At 43.3% G+C, this 23,856-nt stretch overlaps 1 protein-coding gene across 1 annotated transcript in view; it reads right to left on the reverse strand.

The window, feature by feature from the left end:
- LOC140361448 (receptor tyrosine-protein kinase erbB-4-like) overlaps window positions 1–23,856 on the reverse strand; it is a 553,408-nt gene that overhangs the window by 152,718 nt on the left and 376,834 nt on the right. Inside the window, exons 11-13 of the mRNA XM_072447161.1 lie at window positions 21,532–21,622; window positions 4,324–4,529; window positions 1,473–1,605 (exon numbers count right to left, since the gene is read on the reverse strand). Of these exons, the coding sequence (XP_072303262.1) occupies window positions 1,473–1,605; window positions 4,324–4,529; window positions 21,532–21,622 (430 nt within the window). The remainder of the gene's footprint in view (window positions 1–1,472; window positions 1,606–4,323; window positions 4,530–21,531; window positions 21,623–23,856) is intronic.

Genomic DNA, 23,856 nt, shown 5'->3' on the forward strand with positions numbered 1-23,856 from the left:
TTAGGGCATTGTAGACACTCCAGCTGCTCATATTAAAATTTCCAGTGGACAACTTAATTCTATCGGTTAATGTCATTACATTTATGCCAATCAGAAATGAGAACCTTCTCTTGTCTCCTGTATGCGGACCACATTTATTTCAATTCCCAATCTTACCAGTTACGTGCAATTTACACACATTTGGAGAGCCATAATTGTGTGGCATGTGGGGAATTGTTCTTATAAAGCCTGGTTTTGGGGTATATTGGAGATGCTGAAGTGAAGTCAAATGACTGCGACTTAAAAAATGCACCAGAGTAATTCCCAGAGAAGGAGATTACCAAGAGAGCGTTTGGGGCAGTTGAGAAGGAGACAAAAATAATATGCAAAACAACTCCAGGAATTAGACAAACACAAAATCCAGAAATGTTTTTGATGATAAAAGAAACACAACAGTAAAAACGAAAAGGCAGTTTAGTAAAAACATGGGACTTTTAACTCCACCATCCCCTCAGAAAGACTGTAATTTAAATATGCAACAAGGCTTTTGATACCTCAAAGTCAGCTTCTTATTATGGCCACAATGACAAAAACAAGGCCAAATTTGTGTTTAATTATAGATATACATAAATGTATTGAAGATGTCAACAAAATAAACCAGCAAATTTACCTGGCTTCATATTTTTTTCAGATATGCAAATTTGTTTATTGTTTTTTTAAATCAACACTACAAGCAAAACCTACCCTATATTATCAATATAAAAGCTTACAACAACAACAAAAACACTGTTCAGCGTGGATGATAGAAGGTTTTTTATATTCATTCAATTTATATGGTCATTTTTTCCAAATGCATTTTTCTCCCATAAGATCAGCCCTTAAAGTATACACAGACCAAACGTTACAGTCTTGGACTGAACAGGATTTTGACAGATCATACTAAAGGATTTTTAATCTAATCTAATTCCAAGACGGATTTTTTAAAATTAAGACAAAAAAAAATATCAGTCAGAGCTAGTTTACGCAAATACTAGATACGTTTTCAAAAATCCTCCTGCTTATTAATGTAATATTTCAACAAAATAAAGTGCCGTATTTTCCGCACTATAAGGCGCACTGGATTATAAGGCGCACTGTCGTTGCAGGGACTATGTCTCTCTGCTGGCCTGGGTATCTCCCTGGAGGAGCTGGAGGACATGTCTGGGGTGAGGGAAGTCTTGGAGTCCCTGCTTAGACTGCTGCCCCCGCGACCAAGCCCCAGATAAGCGGAAGAAGATGGATGGATGGAAATATAAGTAGTAAAAAAAACTTGTAAGATTTGTTCTTACATTTATGGGAGTAAACAACAGAAGAAGTTTCAAATTGATATCTCTGAATGTATTTACTTTTCATATTCCCCTGAAGTGTCTTGCCTTATATGAAAACACAAACACCTGCTGTGTCTCACTTAAAATGAACACCATGATGTAAGTAGTTGGACCAGATGTTCTTACCCGTCGAACAGGTTGCAGGCCTCCACACAGGTGCGTCCTCGGCGGAAGAAGCGACAGGAGAGACACTGGTCCGGCCCCGGGCCCCAGCAGCCTTCATCCGAGCACATGCTATCACACACCATCCTTTGCTCCACTGTGAAGAAATAGCAAAAAACAACTCTATGTGTTGTGTGTATCAACCACATCAATATGACACGTGACCAACTTCATATAAACACATGAGATGATATTGAGTGATGATATTTTTTGAGTTGATTTTTGAGCATGTACTACTAATTAAGTACTACAAATTAAGTATACCTCTAGCCTTGTATTTGTAATCCTTACATTTACACTCTTTACACTGATAACACACTTTTGACAAGAGCTCAGAGAACTCAGTTAGTTCCAAACAGTTTAACTTTTGTATGGAAGATTGCTCTAAGATCATATATAATTTATTATTTTGATATACTGTATTGTGAAATGAATTCAACCACTGGATTTTGAATAGTCTACGCTTTCAGATGAGGTGTGATATTGACCAGATTTGCTGCATTTTATCAATAGGCAATATTTTTTGGCATATTGAGCTGACCAATCCTTAACCTGAACTCTATACAAGCCAGTCTGATCAGAAAATTTGTTAATCAGCAGTTGCGCCTGTGGTCCTGTTTGTAACAGCTCTCTTTGCTTTGAATAAGCATTGGTATTCCCCACACTCTTTCTATTAGCCTGCAGCACCTTCTTTCCTTCTCACAGACCCCACAAATCGATGAGCCTGAGGAGGCAGAGTGACATCTAGTCCTCAGGTGTGTGTGCAGTCCTCAGTCGGGGTCTAACCCACAGTCAATGCTAGACAAAGGGGCCAGGTCTAATGAAGAAGTGGGTGTAAGGGCCGATCAATGCGCCGGTAACACAGCACCGCTCATTACGGGGCTAATGGCATCAGCAGCAGTCCGGCAGCGAGAGGGAAACCACTGGAGCCGTCTCAATAAACGCCTGGAACCGATTACTTAAGCTTTGATATATAGAATGCAGTGATGGAAAGTAACAAAGTGCTAAAGTAAAAAGTAGATATCTGTACTTTACTTGACTTATACTTCATTTCATTTTAAAGCAGGTCTGTACTTTCTACTGCAGTACATGTTTTTGTTGGACTGTTAAGTCAAGTACTTTTCTGAAGATTTGAGACGTACTCAAATGGACTCGTTTTGTTTGTTTGTTTGTTTCAAAATAAACTACAAGACATTATCACTTCGGAAGCAATTCATTTAAACATGGGTGACCCATTTCAAAATAGATATTGGTATATTTTTACCTTTACTAAAGTCATTGTTTTGTTCCAGTATCCATACTTTTGCTTAAAGAACCAGTACATGGATTTCAAACATGAAATTGTTGAATTTTGAATGTTTGTCTTGCACTAAAGATGTATAAAACCTGTGTCCTTACTGTGAGCATTTCCACATAATATTCCACAGTATGGAATAAAATGTATCTACCTCCAGTAAAGTTACACACTGTTGGTTTAAGTCACACAATTGCGTACTTCTTCCACCACTGATAGAATGTCAAATGTTACAAATGTTAACCTCACGCAGTTTGGCTGAGTGAAGCTGTTTGATGCATGTGCAATGTTTATTTGGGATATTTTGATCGGTCTTGAATATAACACTGACCAAATGTTTAATTGTTCTGTATTAAGATGTGTAGAGCGGCCAAAAACTGTACTCAAGTAGTAGTAACTAGTAATTTTAGTTACTAATATATTTTAACTCATGTAGAAGTACAAAGTAAAAGTAAAATGTATTTGGGGAAACTACTATTGACATTAATACATACTGTAAGTAAGAGTACTTGAGTAGGTAATTAAGTAAGAGTACTTACAACTAAATATGACATAGGTAGGAGTAAAAGTGCAATTTATGTAAAAGTTACCAGCCCTCAAGTAAATGTTACAGATTACTTGTAACGGAGTTCTACCCACCTCTGGTATTGGCATATATTTGATTATTGTATAAATACAGTAAATGAAACCATGTAATTATTTGAATTGAATTTGAAAATAATACAATAATATTCAAACCGTAATGTTCTTAAAAATCTCAAACATGTACAATAAAATTCCCATAGTATTCATTTACTTGATTCTTTTGAAATGGTAATTTATTATTTCAAAAATTCATCTCTGTAAAGATAAAGCTACATTACCTAAAGTCTATATGCGACAGACATTTTTTGTATGATCAAATAAAAAAATAAAAAAATGTTTACCAAAGCTTTAAATTGGCCATTGCATCTGTTATTTGCCGTTATTAAATATCACAGTTTAAAAAAATCTTCAAACATAAATCAGTAACTTCAACACAAATGCATAAATGTATGTAAGTCATAAAGTGATTGATATTTTGCTTTTGGCTAAACTGAAAAGGTAAACAGCTGTTGAAATCCATCTGAAGACACAAAATGGAATCGTTTTCATTTTAGCATATGGCAGAGGTGTGGTGGGGATATAGACTTTTTTTTGTTTGTTAATTCTTTGGGACACTTTGGCATTTCATTTAAAATCAAACTTCATGTATGTGTTTAAATGAGTCCAAGAGAATTGCAACAATTTCTGTTAGCCAAAAATATCATTTATTAACATGAAATTATTTGGTGTGAAGCCATGAAATAAGCCCAGAGAAGGACTTCCTGGAAAAATAAAGCCCTGCCTGGTTTGCTTGTTAAGTCCAGAATGATTCTCTCTGTATTTTATATTCAGAAGGTCACCACCAATCAAACTCACACAGAAATGTGCAATCAGGGGCCAGTACTACCAAGCTGGTTGAACTAATCCTGTTTAGCTTTCTCTTAATTGGACACTCACTGCACTCCTTGGGCTCCCTGTTGTTGCGGATGAGGACCTTCTGGCTGGACGTCCGGAACAAGGAGGTCCAGTTGACTGTGTTGTAGAAACACAGGCGGCTGTTGTTGAAGATGTAGACGTTTCCGGCGCTGATCTCGGACAGTGACTGGAACTGCAGAGAGGAGATCCAGCGCTGCTTCAGGATCAGCAAGGAGATCCCACTGCCACTGGAACACAGCACAGGACAGGTCATTCCAATGCCTTGAACTAATCAAAGCATCAGAGACCAGGTTATGCAGATGCAGATTCTCTACAACTAAAATGTGAAAAGCTGCTACAGTCTAATAAAACCTAAAAGTCTTCAACGCTGCTTAATATTTAGTTTGGTAAAAGACATCTAAAAAAAAAAATCAAGTAAACAGTAAAAAACTGTTAAACAACAGGAAGACCGCAGCTACAGCTTACATTTTTCGCTGATACAGATTTTAGGATCACATACAGTTAAGCTGATTACCTTTCCCTTCTTAAATAACATGTTACCAAGTGTGTTTGTTTTTTAAAAACACTGTTGTTTTCGCCCCTAGCCGTTGCTAACAAGCTAGCTAAACTCGGCAAGGACGCTGCAACTATTGCCACTCAGTTTCTCCAGACACAGATCTAACCGACACCGAGGAGTGAGGTGACGTCATTTCCGGTGAGTGTGTCGCGTTTTCAGAGCTGTTCGTTCTTAGAGCCTTTTACCGATTAATCCACGAATTATACACACTATTTACGCATCATATACACGAAAGTGAACGTTTGATTTCTCCGCAAACAATCCGGAGCCTCAAGCCGCTCGCTTTTCAGTATTTCGTGGATTAAAAAGCCCTCCTCACTCTCTAGCTCCAGTCTGAACTAGCCTAGCGTAGCCTAGCCGCTAGCGTCATGGCTGGATCTACCTTTACCTGTTTGAGCTGTCATATGTCGAGTCAGAACCCTGGCTCCTTCTCTGATGATAGGTGCGTGAAGTGCAGTGTAGTGGTAGTTTTGGAGGCCAGGATTACGGAGTTAGAAGCGCGGATCCGCTGTTTAGAGGAGCTTAAGTCCAGTTATAGTTCGGTTTTAGCGCGAGGGCTACCGGACCGCGCTGCAGGGCGTAGCATTAGCATTAGCAGTAGCAGTAAGGCCGAGCTCAGCCCCTCAGCGTCTCCCGTGCAGCCGGGACTAGACCAGGAACAGAATAGGGACCAATTTGTGACAGTTCGGAGGGGACAAGGCGCTAAACGCCGAACCTCAGAGCGCCGTGAGCTTCACGTCTAAAATAGGTTTTCTCCCCTCAGCGATCACACGCCCGCTGAACACACGAGAGAAACTCTTGTAATCTGGAGTTCTATTGTTAGAGACGTGAAGCTGCCAGCTGCTAGCGTTAGGTGTTACCCGGGGGCCAGAATGGGTGACATCGAAGGAAACCTTAGGATCTTAAAGCGGAGCAGGACCCGTTTCCGGCGAGTCGTGATTCACGCAGGCGGTAACGACGCCCGGCGGAGTCAATCAGAGGTGCTCAAAGTTCAAGTAGCCGCGGTGTGTGACCTAGCGAAGTCGATGTCAGACACTGGAATATTTTCTGGTCCCCTGCCCAATCGGATAAATGCTGAATTGTACAGCCGTCTCTCAGCATTCAACAACTGGTTATCCAGATGGTGCCCTCAAAACAACGTTGTCTTTATTGATAACTGGAGTGCGTTTTGGGGAAAGCCCGGGCTCATACGCAGGGATGGCATCCATCCGACTTCGGAGGGTACATCCCTATTAGTTCGGAATTTGACCGATAGTCTTAGTCGTGTTAAGTGACCATCTAGGGATGAGCCCCAGGTGCAGAGCAGCAGTTCAAGACGCTCCTCTGTCGCTGAACTCTCGCCCGTTCTCTTACATGTGAAGTGTTCAGATTCAAGACAGATAGAGACTGTGTGTGTCCCTCGTGTCCCTCGTACAAATAATGCCAAAAAGTCACATCTCAGAAAAAATATTTCAGGCGTCAGACCAAATAACTTAAGGAAAATAACAATCACAAATGACACAAATACACAAATGAATAAACACGTAAAATGTGTACTGCTAAACATTAGAGCAATTTCTTCCAAATCGCTCTTAGTTAATGAATTAATTAGTGACTATAACATAGATCTTCTAGCTCTAACTGAAACGTGGCTTCAACAAGACGACTACGTCAGACTAAATGAGTCCACCCCACCCACCCATGTTAACTTTCAGACTGCCAGGAGCACAGGCCGAGGTGGTGGTGTGGCAGTGATCTCACACTCAAGCCTACTCATGAGCCCTAAAACTAACAATGCATTTCACTCATTTGAAAGCCTTATGCTGTCGATCACATGTCCAAATATGAAAAACCAAAAAGGAGTTTTGTTCATAGTTATCTACCGACCCCCTGGTCCCTACTCAGAGTTTTTAACAGAGTTTTCTGACTTTATATCAAACTTTGTGTTAGCCTGGGATAAAATAGTTATAGTTGGAGACTTTAATATCCACGTGAACATGAGTGATGACGCTCTCAGTAATGCCTTCAGCGCCTTGTTAGACAGCATTGGTTTCACTCAGAATGTAAATAAACCGACTCACACTCACAAGAACACTCTGGATCTTGTCCTAACGTATGGAACAGAGATTAGTGACCTCATTGTCCTCCCTCAAAACCCTATATTGTCAGATCATTTCCTAATTACCTTTCAGTTTATTCTTAAAGATCATCCAGTCCCACAAAATAAAGTTATAATGAAAAGGACAATATCTGAAAAATCTATCTCAAAATTCAAAGAAATAATAGAGCCAATATTCAGTGACATGTCATGTGATCCTGCTGAGAACAGCTTTAGTCCCAGTTTAAGTGATCAATGTGTCGACTTGACCATGAATTCTCTGAAGTCTGCTCTTGACGTTGTCGCGCCGTTAAAACAGAAGGTCATTAGGCCAAAGCGCGCCTCCCCATGGTACAACCAAGAACTGCGTTCACATAAACAAAGAGTTAGAAAGTTAGAGGGATTATTTCGTCGCTCTCACACCGAAGAATCCCTAAAAGCATGGAAAAGTTGTCTGCTGTCCTATAAGCAGGCTCTGCGTAAGGCCCAAACCAGATATTATTCAAATCTAATAGAAGTCAACAAAAGTAACACTAAATTCCTTTTCAGCACTGTAGCTAGGCTAACAAACTGTCACAGTGCAGTAGAGCCCTCAATCCCAGCTACACTTAGCTCTGATGATTTCCTCCTATTTTTTAACAATAAAATAAAAACAATCAGAGATAAATTAGATGAAATTACCCCCGCTATTAGCCCTGAACTAGCCCAAGCTGTAAATCTAACGTCTCATATAAATCCACCTGTAAACTTAGAAAGGTTCACAGCTGTTGATCAAGCAGAGATAACTTCAGCCATTATGTCCTCTAAAAGCTCAACTTGTGTCCTAGACCCCATTCCAAGCAGACTCCTCAAAGACATTCTCCCCCTAATTATAGACTCTATTCTTAATATAATAAATACTTCACTCCAAAGTGGCTATGTTCCACAGTCCTTCAAACATGCAGTCATTAAACCTCTTCTGAAAAAGCCTAATCTAGATCCCGACCTATTGGTAAACTACAGACCTATTTCAAATCTTCCCTTTGTCTCTAAAATCCTTGAAAAAGTTGTAGTAAAACAGCTTTGTCGCCACCTGCAGGACAATAACTTATTTGAAGTTTTCCAGTCAGGGTTCAGAGCCCACCACAGCACTGAAACTGCACTAGTTAAAGTCACAAATGATTTGTTATTAGCCGCTGACGATGGACTGGTCTCAATCCTGGTTCTGTTGGACCTGAGCGCAGCGTTTGACACCATTGACCACAACATTCTACTGCAGAGGTTAGAATGTGATGTAGGTGTTGGAGGAACAGCCCTCAGCTGGTTTAAATCCTATCTATCTGATAGGTTCCAATTTGTTAATGTAAACCAGAGCTCCTCACCATGCTCTAAAGTAATTTACGGTGTGCCACAGGGTTCGGTACTCGGTCCAATTCTGTTTACTCTTTATATGCTGCCATTAGGCAACATTATCAGAAAGCATGACATTAACTTCCACTGCTATGCAGACGACACTCAGCTGTATTTATCCATGAAACCTGATCAGAGCGATCAAGTAGACAGACTTAGTACTTGTGTGAAGGAGATAAAAACCTGGATGACACTAAACTACCTGCATCTTAACCCTGAAAAAACCGAGGTCATTGTGCTTGGCCCTAAGCATCTACGAGACTCTCTATCTGAGCAGATAGTCACACTGGACAATGTCAGTGTAGCCTCCAGTTCTACTGTAAGAAACCTTGGAGTCTTATTTGACCAGGAGCTCTCATTTAAAGCTCATATAAATCAAGCTTGTAAAACAGCCTATTTACATTTGCGCAACATAGCCAAAATCAGAAGAATCCTGCCTAAAAGTGATGCCGAAAAAATTATCCATGCATTTGTAACGACTAGATTAGACTACTGTAACTCCCTGCTTGCAGCGTGTCCTAAAAGCTCCATAAAAAGCTTTCAACTGGTTCAAAATGCAGCAGCAAGATTACTAACAGGAACAAAAAGAAGAGAGCACATTACGCCGGTGCTGAAGTCTCTTCACTGGCTCCCCGTCGAGTCTAGAATCAAATTTAAACTCCTCCTCCTGACCTACAAAGCCATAAATGACATGGCCCCATCCTACCTCAAAGATGCTATAGAACCATATCATCCAAACAGAGCTCTTCGCTCTCAGAATGCCGGCCTTCTGGTGGTCCCAAGAGTCTCTAAAAGTACAGTAGGAGGTAGAGCGTTTAGCTACCAAGCTCCTGTGTTATGGAATCAGCTCCCGACCCATGTTAAATATGCTGACACAGTCTCTTCATTTAAGTCCAGGCTTAAAACGTTCCTCTTCGAAATCGCTTATGGTCAGACTAGTTAGGAACAGAAACATAAACCCACAGCTTTAGCTATGCTGCCCTAGGAGTAACTATGCTGGGGGAAGTATGGCAGCTTGAGCACTATCCTCTTCTTCTTCTGACTACTTATGCTATCAAACAATATTTATTTTTTGATTCCACTTGCAAACTGTTCACCGCCTTCTTTTCTTTCTCTCACTCCTGAGGACCTGTGGACCCAGATGCCCCTCCCCTGGTGAAGTGGTCCCTGCCCTGTGTGGACGGTCCCTCATCTGCCTGAGGAGTGGGTCCAGCTCGCCCCCGACGGTCCCTCATCTGCCTGAAGAGTGGGTCCAGCTCGACTCCGACGGTCCCTCATCTGCCTGAAGAGTGGGCCCAGCTCGCCTCCAACGGTCCCTCATCTGCCTGAAGAGTGGGTCCAGTTCGCCTCAGACGGTCCCTCATCTGCCGGAAGAGTGGGTCCAGCTCGCCTCCGACGGTCCCTCATCTGCCTGAAGAGTGGGTCCAGCTCGACTCAGACGGTCCCTCATCTGCCTGAAGAGTGGGTCCAGCTCGCCTCAGACGGTCCCTCTTCTGCCTGAAGAGTGGGTCCAGTTCGCCTCAGTCGGTCCCTCATCTGAAGAGTGGGTCCAGTTCGCCTCAGTCGGTCCCTCATCTGCCTGAAGAGTGGGTCCAGTTCGCCTCAGTCGGTCCCTCATCTGCCTGAAGAGTGGGTCCAGCTCCAGTCTCCCTCGTGTCCGTCTGTCCGTCTGTGAGAGTCGGATCTCTCCTTCACTGGAACTCCTCCAGGTTTCTACGCTTTTTTCCCAAAGAGGTTTTTTTTGTAGTTTTTCCTGGCCGAGAAGGAGAGTCTAAGGACAGAGGACCCTGGGACATCGTCCCTCGCCACCACAGACATTGTCTGACTCCATCGCAACCACAGACATTGTTGATTCATTTCTCCCTGTGGCCCTCAGAGGCAACTGTTGTTGTGATTTTGGGCCTTACAAAAATAAATTGATTTGATTTGATTTAGTGATTTGGGGTAAAACTGATGCTTTGGTAAACTTGTTAGCATGTTCTTTACGCTATAGTTATCTGAATAACTGTTAATATGTTACGTTAACATACCAGACACTTATGACAGTTCGTTGTTTGTGCGTCATGTAGCTGAAGGTGTTACGTTAGCATACGCACACCTATTCACCATTTTCTCTAATCTGTTATTATTTTAAATTGTATTTCAAAATTAAATGTCTGTTCTTGGTCTTGGATTTTATCAAATCAATTTCCCTTAAAAATGTTGGGGGAGCCCTGGCGCGTATGTTCAGTAAAACGCCCTGTAGAGGCTGTAACATGGGCAACACAAAGACCCTGCCTCTGTTGTCATGTCGTTTACTCTGAGCATGCTGCGTTACACAATATAGTACACAGCTACAGCAGATCGGAGCTGTATTTCCAAATCAATCTCAGACCAAAGTAACATTTTACAGTTTAGAAAGCTATGGAACATATATTTGATATTTTAAATGATATTGGCTCAAAGTTTGGGAAAGATGAGCCAGTGTTTCCTGGATGTCGAGATGTCCCCATAGTTGCCAGGTCCGCAGTATCAACTCACAATTTTGTTTTTTTGAAAAATAAGTCACGAGGGGAAATCAGGCTCAGCGGGTTGCGGTTTTCTTGAGCTGGTTTTAATATGTCTGAGGTAAGTAGTAACAGATTGTATCACTAAAATTCTCCAGACAATAACGTGCCAAATTCTGTCCACTGCAGCCTTTCATAGTAGAACAAGGTGAGTGCCTGGAGTGAACGCAGAGGTGCCAAATAGACACTGACAGCGGAGCTTACGCCACTCACTCAACTCCACACTTGGGTGTGTAGATCAATCATCCTCAAACAAACTCCATTTTTGTTCGTGTTTCCAAACACTGCAACTGTGCATCTTTTTCTTCTCCTCTCACCTCGCATTGCCCTCATCTGTAATGTCTGAATGAAAGGGCAACCTTGTAAGTTAGTCCCAACAAAAACTAGTTCAAATGAACTCCACATTATATCCTGTGGAGGACAGACAGATCTGGACCAGTATTTGATCAGAAAAGCATTTAGCTGTAGTCTGAAAAGAGCTGATTGTGGCTGTAAATGAACTCAGTGCGCACTGGTCCTTGGTCTGGGAGTGTGTTGTATGTAGCCTCGGCATAATAATCATTCCTAATCAGAGTGAAGATGGTAAAAAGAAGGAAAAAAGTTTTTATTTCTGAATTCAGTTTCAGTGGTTCAGGGACACACAGCTAAATGAATGAAAAAGGAACTCCACAACATGCAGATAAACCAATGTGGGGATAAAAGGACTTTTATAGATATATTATATTATATACTAGGTTTACTAGTGGCATTGCGTTAATTATTATTTTTGTTTATGTCCAAGATATCCCAAAAAAGATGCAAAATTGACGAGAAAGATGATAATATATATATATATATATATTTATATAATATCATCTTTCTCGTCAATTTTGCGTCTTTTTTGGGATATCTTGGACATAAACAAGTAAACCTATTTATTTGCCTGAAACTTGCATTAAAGGTGGTATGGACAATTTTTTTCAGCAAATTTTTTATCATATTTCCTCGTGGCGTGGATAAATCATTTGTCCTGCCACGTATCAATCATAAAACGCACCTATCGCTCACCTGCAGCCGCGTCAGGCTCGTCCCCACGTTTCCGCGTGCCTAAGCGCATGGATCTATCATAATATAGTTCCCTCAGTGTACGGGGCAAAATGAAGACGGAGAAAGACAGTTTTGAGCTGACGCAGAAGTGGACAGAAATCTACGGGAGACGAGAGATGCGATGCACTCCGTTGCACTAATAAACAAACGCACGTGTGTGTTGTATCAGTCCGCACGGGAGAGTGCGCATGCGCACTTCCGCCTGCGTTCTCGAATCGCCGAAAAATCGTCCATACCGCCTAGTGTGATACAGCTTAGGGGTACTCGAGACAAAAAGGTTGTTACAAGATGTAGCAAAAACAAATTTAGACCTATAATAACCTATTAATTTTAAAGAATGAACTTGGTGAAATTATTGGACAAGTTTTCATATTTGTTGTGGTTTTTGAGAGCACATCGGGCCTGTTTTATTTCATGGACCTGGCAACCTGGCATTTTCATTCTTCATGCATATACCGCTGCATATAATCTGTAGACCATGTAGACCTCATATTATAATCCTAAAGACTTCATTTCATTGAAGTTGCACATACAGTATTTATTCATCAAAATTTTGTACAAAGCAAAACAAAACTGAACAAGGCAGTAATGTAATGAGGCAGTAAAGATCAATGAAATTTAGCAAAGCTCTATGTAGTAGAAAAAGCTTCAGTTGTAGTCATCTGGACTCAGTTTGAAAAAATAGACGTTTCGACTCTCATCCAAGAGTCATTGTCAATAAAAGAATTTAGATCGAGAACTCCGATATTAATACTGTTCTGTGGTAAGACCCACCCATTGGGAGGAGCCTTCCTGAAGTAGAAAGAGTTGTTTGTTTCAACAGAAACTCCCCCCTTGTATCTACCGAGCTAGCCTATTCAGAATCTTAATGGGCTATTAGAATCCTCTTTGTCTTTGTGAGACCCTGGCTCAACCACCCTGAGTACCTGATTAGCATCTAAATGTCCTTGTCCTGGTCCTCTACCTTTCCAGGGGTTCAGTAACCCATTATAAATAAAAGGAAGATTAAACCTTAGCCCTCCATTTCTGTTTAAAGAAGGTCTTTCTTTTTTAACAAAAATAGCTTCCTTGACTCCTCTTTCAAACCATCTTTTCTCCCTGCTTAAAACCTTCACCTCACCGTCTTCAAACGAGTGATTAGAGGCTTCAAGATGGAGATGCACGGCACTCTGTGGTCCTGAACTTGTATTTCTTCTGTGCTGATAAAGCCTCTTGTGTAGAGGCTGTTTTGTCTCACCTATGTACCGTTCTTTACAGCTTTCTTCACTGCATTGGATCGAATAAACTACATTGCTCTGTTTTTGAGTCGGCAACTTGTCCTTAGGGTGAACCAGTTTTTGTCTTAAAGTGTTTCCTGGTTTAAAATAAACAGGGACTTTGTGTTGTCTAAAAATTCTCTGCAGTTTTTTCCGACAGGCCAGACACATAAGGGATAGAAACACCCTTCCTTCTCTGTTCAGTTTCCCTTTTGTCCTGCTTCTTGGTTCTCTTCACTCTGTTGAGGGCCCAAGCGGGGTAACCACAGGCTGAGAGGGCATTTCGGACATGTTTTTCCTCTTTCTTCTTGCCCTCTGAGCTGGTGGGCACACCTTGAGCTCTGTGTTGTAAGGTTCTGATCACACCCAGCTTGTGCTGTAGTGGGTGGTTGGAACCAAAGAGCAGATACTGGTCCGTGTGTGTAGGTTTCCTAAATACTTCTATTTGGAGTTTCCCGTCCTCTCCTCTGATCGTGGAACAATCAAGAAAGGCCAAGCGATTCTCCTTAGCGTCTTCTCTTGTAAACATGATATGTGGGTCCACAGCATTGATGTGATCAGAGAAGGTTTCCAGCTCTTGTTTCTTAATTGTTACAAAAGTATCATCGACATAGCGGAGCCACAGTTTTGGGGCTATGCCTGAGAATGAGGACAGTGCCTTCTTCTCAAAGTGCTCCATGTACAGGTTGGCCACTATGGGCGAGCCCATGGCACAGCCATGAATCTGTCTGTAACATCGTCCCCGGAATTGAAAGTAAGTGGTGTTCAGACAGATGTCCAACAGTTTACATATGTGTTCAGGTGTCAGTTTGGTCCTTTCCTGTAGGGTGGTGTCTTCCTGCAGTCTGATCCTCACTGCTGCTACTGCATCAGAGGTCGGGATGCAGGTGAACAGGGACACAACATCATATGAAACCATGAGGTCATCTGGGTCCAGTTGGAGATGTTTCACTTTATCCACAAAGTTGTGCGTGTTTTCCACATGATGAATTCCCCACAAGCGGAGCCAATATAGTTGTTAAATGCTTGGCCACATTGTAAGTGATGGAATCTGTGCTGCACACTATGGGTTTGAGTGGAACCTCCTTTTTGTGTATTTTTGGAAGGCCATAAATGCAAGGCATGGCTTCACCAGGATACAGTCTGTAATACAGAGGCCGGTCTATCACTTCCTCTTTTTCCAGCCTTTGTAAACAGTCTATCACTTTCTTCTTGTAGCCACTGGTCGGATCTCTTTTCAAGCGCTCGTATGTGGTCGTGTCCTCGAGGAGGGTGTGGACTTTGGCTTCGTAATCAGCTGCGTTGAGAATCACAGTGCAACGTCCCTTGTCTGCTGGGAGGATGTTGATGCTATGATCTTTTTCCAGTGCTGAAAGTGCTTTTCTCTCTTCAGATGTGATATTTTTATCACATGGCACGCACCGCCACGAGCCGCACGCGGCGCCGCTTCTCCTCCGCTTCTCCTCCGCTGCACCGGCGTTTCCGTGTCCGATCACCGGCTTCACCACGAGCGGCACGCACCACCACGAGCCGCACGCACCACGAGCGAGCGGCGCCGCTTCTCCTCCGCTGCACCGGCGTTTCCACGTCCGATCACCGGCTCCACCACGAGCGGCACGCACCGCCACGAGCCGCACGCGGCTCCGCTTCTCCTCCACTGCACCGTCCATCACTCATCTCCTCCCTCACTCCTGGACTATCTACTGCCCTAGCCGCCAGCTAACAGCTGGCTTAACACCTGCTGAGGTCCGTCATGGTATCGCGGGGCCTCCCTGCCATGCAGACAAGGTCTGGGGCAACCAACGCCACTCACTCCACCAGCTTCAACACCCGGTCCACTGCTGCTTTTTCACAACTCTCTGCCCACCAGCTTCTAGTTAACCAGCCTCTAGCCACCGCCAACATACTAACTGGATTACTCTCATCTGCTGCTACGTTCCATCTCCTCCTCGGACTATCACTCCCGCGCCTCCAGGCCACCGCTCCACCAACTTCTCGCCTACTCACCTACACCGCTGCTGACCTTCACCTCCTCAACCATAACCACCGTCTCCCAGCTGCTGTTGCCTCTGCAGCTAGCTCAGCTGGGATCCTTCGCCGGCCCCGCTACATCCACAGGGGCTCTGGTCTCTCCCATAACCAACACTCCAACGACGGCTCACCTATCCCCTCACTCTGGACTAGTTTTCGCCCCCCGTCACCCCCACCTGCCGCACTGCCAACCTCAGCAACCTCCGCCCCCCCACCCCTGCGCCCCCATCCATCTCCGCGCCCCCATCCATCTCCCTTGCACTGCTGAACTGCCGCTCCCTCTCCAACAAATCACCTGTTATATCTGAACTGCTACTGGACAATAACATTGATCTGCTTCTCCTCTGTGAAACATGGCAACAGCCCCTTGACTTCTATGCTCTCAACCAAGCCACTCCCTCCAACTACACTTACACTGCCAAACCCCGCCTCTCCGGGCGTGGGGGAGGTCTTGCTGTTATTCATAAAAAATCTACATCCATCACTGAACTGAACCTCAACCTTCCATCCATCTCATCATTTGAATACCTCGCCTTCTCCCTCCCCAACTCTATCACCGCTATCCTGATCTATCGTCCCCCAAAGCCCCACCCCTCTTTCCTCACTGAATTGTCTGAACTCCTCACCATCGCATCCTCTCTCTCTGCCCGCCTCCTACTCACTGGTGACTTCAACATCCACATTGACTGCCCCAACGCCCCACTGACATCCGACTTCCTCTCTCTCCTGGACTGCTTCCGTCTCACCCAACATATTGACTTCCCCACCCATACCAAAGGCCACACTCTGGACTTAGTCTGTTCCTCTCTCCTACCCATATCTGAGCCCCACCCCCTCCCCTTCCCACTCTCTGATCATCTCTGCATCCTTTTCTCCGCCCCCCTACCCTCGCCCCACAACCCCAAAAAACGCACCATCACCTACCGCAATATCAAGTCAGTCAACCCCCTCACGCTCTCCCAGCTCATATCCTCTGCTTTCCCCCCTGACTCCCCCCCTCTTCCCCCGACGACTATGCTGTCATGCTCAACACCACCCTCTCCGACTCCCTTGACTCCCTAGCCCCCTGGAAAACCTCCTCCGTCTCATACATCAACCCCGCCCCCTGGTACACCCCTGAACTCCGCACCATGAAGCAGACGGCCGCCAACTCGAACGACTCCTCAAAAGAACCCGCCTCACCGTCCACGCCGAAGCTTTCAAATTACACATCTCCTCCTACCGTGACGCTCTCCAAGCCGCCAAATCTGCCCACCTCTCCACCCTCATCAACAGCTCCCACCGGAGCCCTCGCACCCTGTTCTCCACCGTCAACAAGCTGCTCCAGCCACCGGACATCACTCCACCCTCCTCCCCTGACCTCTGCAACTCTTTCCTCCTTGCCTTCAATGACAAAATTTCCAAAATCAACAGCTCCATGACTGCCGTCTCCATTAACTCCATCACCACCCCCACCCCTGCCCCCCCTCCTCTCCCTGACCACCCACCCTTCCCTCCCCTCACCACCTTCTCCTCTGTTAACTCCTCTCATATCATAGACCTCATCACCGCTTCCAAAACCACCACCTGCTCTCTCGACCCCCTCCCAACGACTCTAACCAAGGCCTGCCTCCCTGCTCTCATCCCCATCTCACCACCCTCTTCAACCAGTCTTTATCCCTCGGCCATGTTCCTTCCATCTACAAACTGGCCTCCATCACCCCCATCCTCAAAAAACCCACCCTAGACTCCGCCAACCTCTCCAACTACCGCCCCATCTCCAACCTGCCGTTCCTCTCAAAAACGCTGGAACGCATCGTCGCCGCCCAACTTCACACCCACCTCCAGTCAAACAACCTCTATGAACCCCTCCAATCTGGCTTCCGCCCACTTCACAGCACTGAAACAGCCCTGGTCAAAGTACTCAACGATCTCCTCACCTCTGCAGACTCCGGGGCCCTCAACATCCTGTTACTACTAGACCTCAGCGCAGCCTTTGACACTATAAACCATTCCATCCTCCTACAAAGGCTGCGCCAACTGGGTGTTGAGGGCTCTGCACTTGACTGGCTCACATCCTACCTCACCAACAGGCAAGAGTTCATTTCCCTCTCCGGTCACTCATCCACCCTCTCCCCAGTAACGCAGGGGGTCCCCCAGGGCTCAGTCCTCGGCCCCCTCCTCTTCATCTGCTACATCTTCCCCCTTGGTCACATCCTCCGCCAACTCAACCTGGACTTTCACTGCTACGCTGACGACACCCAGATATACCTCACCACCAAATCCATCCAAAACCCTCCCCTCAGCCACATCGAAACCTGCATCTCTCCAATAAAATCATGGCTCACTCTCAACTTCCTCAAACTGAACAGTGACAAAACAGAGCTCCTCCTCATTGGCACCAAATCCACTCTCAATAAAACTGGTCCCTTTTCACTCAGCATCGACACCTCGACCATCACCCCCTCTACCCTGGTACGCAATCTCGGTGTCATCATGGACCCCACCCTCTCCTTCACTCCCCATGTCAGCCACATCGTCAAGACCTCATACTTCCACCTCCGCCGCATCGCCAAAATCCGACACTGCCTCACCCTCCCCGCTGCTGAATCCCTCATCCATGCCTTCATCTCCTCCCGCCTCGACTACTGCAACTCCCTCCTCACTGGCATCTCCTCCCATTCCTTCCACAGACTCCAAATGGTCCAAAACTCCGCTGCCCGCCTCCTCACCCACACCCGGTTCCGTGATCACATCACTTCCGTTCTCCGCTCTCTCCACTGGCTCCCCATCAAGCAGCGCATAAACTTTAAAATACTCCTCCTCACCTTCAAAGCTCTTCACCACCTTGCCCCCCCCCTACCTGTCTGACCTCCTCATCCCCCACCGCCCCTCCCGAGCTCTCCGATCCTCCTCCTCTCTCACCCTGACTGCACCAACATCCCGACTCAAAACTTTTGGCGACAGAGCATTCTCCCGAACAGCACCCTGACTCTGGAACTCCCTCCCCCAACCTGTCCGCCACTCTCCCTCACTCACAACATTCAAATCCCGCCTAAAAACATACCTCTTCACCCAAGCCTATGACCTCCCCTACCCCTAGCCTCCTCTACCCCATTGCCTACTCTTCTACCCCCTGTTACATCCCCATCTTTTTCTCTCTACTTCTTCTGTCTTGTTCATTTTATCTGTATATTGTACGTGTTGTCCCCCCCTGTCTGTAAATACCCCCCCTTTTTTTTGTTTTATTATGTTCAGCGTCTTTGGGTCACTGAAAAGCGCTATATAAATAAAAGTTATTATTATTATTATTATTATTATTATTATTATTATTATTATTATTATATTTGAAGGCGGTGGTTTGGCACTCTTCAGGGTCGCTGTGACACGTAGCCTCAGGTCTGCAGCCTCCGATTCAGTCATTTTGTTGTTTTTACAGACAGATTCATGGCTGTGCCATGGGCTCGCCCGTCTCTCCCATAGTGGCCAACCTGTACATGGAGCACTTTGAGAAGAAGGCACTGTCCTCATTCTCAGGCATAGCCCCAAAACTGTGGCTCCGCTATGTCGATGATACTTTTGTAACAATTAAGAAACAAGAGCTGGAAACCTTCTCTGATCACATCAATGCTGTGGACCCACATATCATGTTTACAAGAGAAGACGCTAAGGAGAATCGCTTGGCCTTTCTTGATTGTTCCACGATCAGAGGAGAGGACGGGAAACTCCAAATAGAAGTATTTAGGAAACCTACACACACGGACCAGTATCTGCTCTTTGGTTCCAACCACCCACTACAGCACAAGCTGGGTGTGATCAGAACCTTACAACACAGAGCTCAATGTGTGCCCACCAGCTCAGAGGGCAAGAAGAAAGAGGAAAAACATGTCCGAAATGCCCTCTCAGCCTGTGGTTACCCCGCTTGGGCCCTCAACAGAGTGAAGAGAACCAAGAAGCAGGACAAAAGGGAAACTGAACAGAGAAGGAAGGGTGTTTCTATCCCTTATGTGTCTGGCCTGTCGGAAAAACTGCAGAGAATTTTTAGACAACACGAAGTCCCTGTTTATTTTAAACCAGGAAACACTTTAAGACAAAAACTGGTTCACCCTAAGGACAAGTTGCCGACTCAAAAACAGAGCAATGTAGTTTATTCGATCCAATGCAGTGAAGAAAGCTGTAAAGAACGGTACATAGGTGAGACAAAACAGCCTCTACACAAGAGGCTTTATCAGCACAGAAGAAATACAAGTTCAGGACCACAGAGTGCCGTGCATCTCCATCTTGAAGCCTCTAATCACTCGTTTGAAGACGGTGAGGTGAAGGTTTTAAGCAGGGAGAAAAGATGGTTTGAAAGAGGAGTCAAGGAAGCTATTTTTGTTAAAAAAGAAAGACCTTCTTTAAACAGAAATGGAGGGCTAAGGTTTAATCTTCCTTTTATTTATAATGGGTTACTGAACCCCTGGAAAGGTAGAGGACCAGGACAAGGACATTTAGATGCTAATCAGGTACTCAGGGTGGTTGAGCCAGGGTCTCACAAAGACAAAGAGGATTCTAATAGCCCATTAAGATTCTGAATAGGCTAGCTCGGTAGATACAAGGGGGGAGTTTCTGTTGAAACAAACAACTCTTTCTACTTCAGGAAGGCTCCTCCCAATGGGTGGGTCTTACCACAGAACAGTATTAATATCGGAGTTCTCGATCTAAATTCTTTTATTGACAATGACTCTTGGATGAGAGTCGAAACGTCTATTTTTTCAAACTGAGTCCAGATGACTACAACTGAAGCTTTTTCTACTATGGAACACGCCTGGACGAATGAGGGATTACACCGACAAAGCTCTATGTAGTTTGCCTAGGACATGACAGTTTCAGATTCATTGATTAATTGATGTGTCTTGGTGGCGGTACCTGGTGTTAAAAGTCTGTTAGGAAAAAGAACTCTTTCCTTTTTTATTGACTTTTCCTTAACCTGTATAGATTGACCTGCAATTTAATTCTGAGGAGAGTCCATTGTACATGTTTTAGTAATTGGCTAAAAAGACTAAATTAAAAGTACATTCCACATATAGGACTGCATATGGCTGAATCCGTTTATACGTACCAGCACTCAACAATGCTTCTCAAACGTGTCTCACTTTCTTTCTTTCTGACAGACCTTTGTTGATGGGATTATGAACTGCCCTAGATTATGATTTCCTATGGTGAATATTATTAGGGCAAACAAGTTGGTCAAATTAATGATGCTCTATGGCAGGAAATATAACAATTTCCTGCATGTCCAGTGTCCCGCATTCATGTACGTATCTCTTTATTTTACCAAAGAGATTCTTCACCCTTTATCCTTCCATGCATCCTTCAAAGCGTACCAAAATATCCACCAACACATAGGCAGGGGGCGTACTGCTACAAGATAAAAAACAAATTGCAGACATTACGTAAGTTCTAATGAGATCAGAGAATTGAAGCCAAGGACGCCGGGCTTTTGAATGGGAAGATTGCTGATCTCCAATGTCTCGCTACAAAAGGCTAGCTTACAAAAAAATGCTATCAAACCATGCAGGGCCTAATCAAAGCTCCAGCATATAGCATCAAAAGTTCATGGGAAATCCTGCAACAACACTGCACCGGCTCATTAGCCCACAACTGTGAGCGTCTGAAGCTAGCCGGAGAACTCTGCTAGCTAGCAAAGCGCCGCTCACACCGACGTCAATGCAAAATGTACCTTGCTTCGCATTTGAAAACAGGAAAACATGATTCAAGGAGTGATTCACGACTTTGTAGTGCGAGGAAGAAATGTGCTTGTAAAGGCTGAAAGGAGCTGAGACTGACTGGGTGATTTGAGGGAGAATTATTTTCCATAAAGAGTTTGAGCGATACATTTGGTCACTTTCAAGTTCTAATACTGTACAAGTTTTTTTTTGCAAATTTGACATAATTTGAAAATATAAAAGGTTTTAACTCTTTAGGTTTGTGGCTATGTCTTCTTTGTTGTTGTTGTTGTTGTTGTTGTTGTTGTTGTTGTTCTATGAACTCTATGAACAATATGAAATCTCATGAACAATAATAATAATACTATATATTAATTTATACAATAGCTGCAATTAAGCTGCACACACAATGGAACTATTTGTTTCAGCAAAAGTAGCAGTAGTAGTAGACTATTTAGACATAGACATATAATTCACATTTAGTTAGTATGTAACATTTGTCTCCAGCCTGGCCCATTCACCACTGCTGTTTTGTTCCCTTTGAAAATACCAGCATTGTTTGACCAAAAAAACAAACTACACCGAAGCCTGGTTGCCATACCTGTACAGCGACCTCCCCCCAATGGTTGCCAGGTTGGAAAACACTCCCAAATCCGTCATGTTTTCTGGCCATGACTGGATGTTGAGGTAACCTGTGAACAAATGATAGAACATGATCAAATCCAGGGACATAATTAAGTCTTTTTGTGCACAGAGCGATGTAAAAGTTAAGTATATTCCTTTTTTCAGTGATCTTCAAGACTTTTTTTTGCGTGATGACAATATAACGCTAATTAAAAGAATGGAGCTTAATCCGCGGCGTAATTTGTCCGCTCGCACTTGCCTTTAAAGACGGATTGTATCTTGTGAGCATCTGTGGAAAGCATTAAAGGGGACGGCGGCACGGATTTGGCGGGGGCTAGAACGGTCATTGCTCTTCCTTATTGCTTGGGTTTTCATTATGAGAATGCAGTTTCAGTCCATTAGCTTGTTTGGCTGTGCAGCGAGTTGCACTTTAAGATGACAAAAAGCTCAGAGCCTCGTCTGTCGGGGGCTTTAATAGATAATGAATAAATAGACACGTGGAGGTGAGAAGCGATAGCGGAATATGCAACAGAGCACATTTGCCAGATTATGATTTTTTATATATTTTATTTCCATTTTACACATTTACACTCCTACAGAAAATCATATCAAACAAAAAAAGTATCTCACGGTTCAGCATATTAGGACTAAGTTTTGTTTTCAGTGCAGAGATTAAGTCATTAGATAAGTTCTACATGGTATGGTTATAAGTAAATTGTATCTTAAGATATTTATGGTAGGGATCATAAGAATGTCATGGAAAGCTTGATATAATAAATTGTGTTCACATGACATCACAACCTTCTTAATTGACCATGGTTTGTTTTATAGTTTCAAATTTGTCTTCTTGTCAAAATGCAGATGTTTTGTCCTGCTTTGTGGATAATGTATCTGTAATTACTGACTCTAACCGCAATAAAGGAAAAACTGGCTCAAAGTTTAATGTCTTCTTTTGTCAAATGATATGAGGTGAAAGTACATACCGGTAAGCACATCATTCCTCTCAGTTGAAAGTATTTTGAGCCGTAAGTAAGTTTGTGGAAACTAATCTCAAACAAAGAAGCGTGTATTTTCAGTAAGGAGTTACATGGATTCAGTGGAAATCCAAGGAAACGGACAAATGGACCTCTGTAGGGGAAGCAATCAATTCATTTCAATGTAGAAGAGCTGCGCTGTCACCCACAATGCAGACTTTAGGAGTTATTTTGTACCAAATGCAGACACAAAGTCAGAAGTGGTCAAACTACACAAATTAGTATAAATATCCCTAAATGTTTACCATTTACTGCATTTTGACATCTATAGAACAATCTGTTTACTTTTCTGGGATAACGTCACATCAACACCCTGCAAGACTAAGAAGTTGTGACTCAGCTTGAATTAGTTGTGCTTGAAATATAAATCATTTGTCAGGAAATGTCCTAAATGTTTTGTTTCCCATTGATTCAAAAAGGGTTTTTACTCGACAACCCTCACTCTATCGTGTCGCCAACTATGGACTGAAAGCATTAGATCCTTAAATTTCAATAATGTGAACGCAACCATCTATAGCAATTCACAAGAAGACTGAAAGAATATCAAAATTGTAATATTTGCAAGACACTGATTATTAAACTGTCTATCTGGTTATATATTTAATTGGAATCTTGGTGGAATCCCAATGGTTTTCAGTCTGGGACCCCCAAAATAACCATGCAACCGATTCGAGACCCCACTGCAAAATGAAATTGTCGTCTGTGATAATTTCAAGGTGCACAACATTTAAAGTCAAATGTAATTGCGTATTTGAATGACTTATTAAATACTAAAATATATAGTTTTTAATTAAGAATACGTTAAATACAGTGTCTTTATTATAAAATCGACATCTTCCAAGTCATCTCGAGACCCCAAGCTCATACCTCACAACCCCCACTTTGGGAATCACTGATTTATTAGACAGTTTTACATACATACATAATTATAATGGGTGAAACTATGGAGAGATATGCATAAAGATAAACGTCAAAATATAAAATGTATTGATACATTTATTTAACTGATTATTCATTTATACAGTTAGTTATTTATATAGTGTATTCATTTATACAGTTATTTATTTATACAGTGTTTAAGTTTTTACATGTGTCACTATTTTCTATTATTTTGCATATCAATGAATCTGTTGTTTACAGAAAAGCAAGCTGTGTTAATATGAGAGTTTATATTTTTCAATTATTAAAATTACACAATTTGACCAAAGGTAGAGTTAAAGTATTATTCAAATTACACAATTTGACCAAAGGTAGAGTTAAAGTAATGA

The sequence above is a fragment of the Eucyclogobius newberryi genome, unplaced genomic scaffold (genome assembly GCF_026437365.1).
Source record: "Eucyclogobius newberryi isolate DKJ021-1_F unplaced genomic scaffold, fEucNew1.0.hap1 SCAF_1, whole genome shotgun sequence".
Taxonomy (NCBI): domain Eukaryota; kingdom Metazoa; phylum Chordata; class Actinopteri; order Gobiiformes; family Gobiidae; genus Eucyclogobius; species Eucyclogobius newberryi.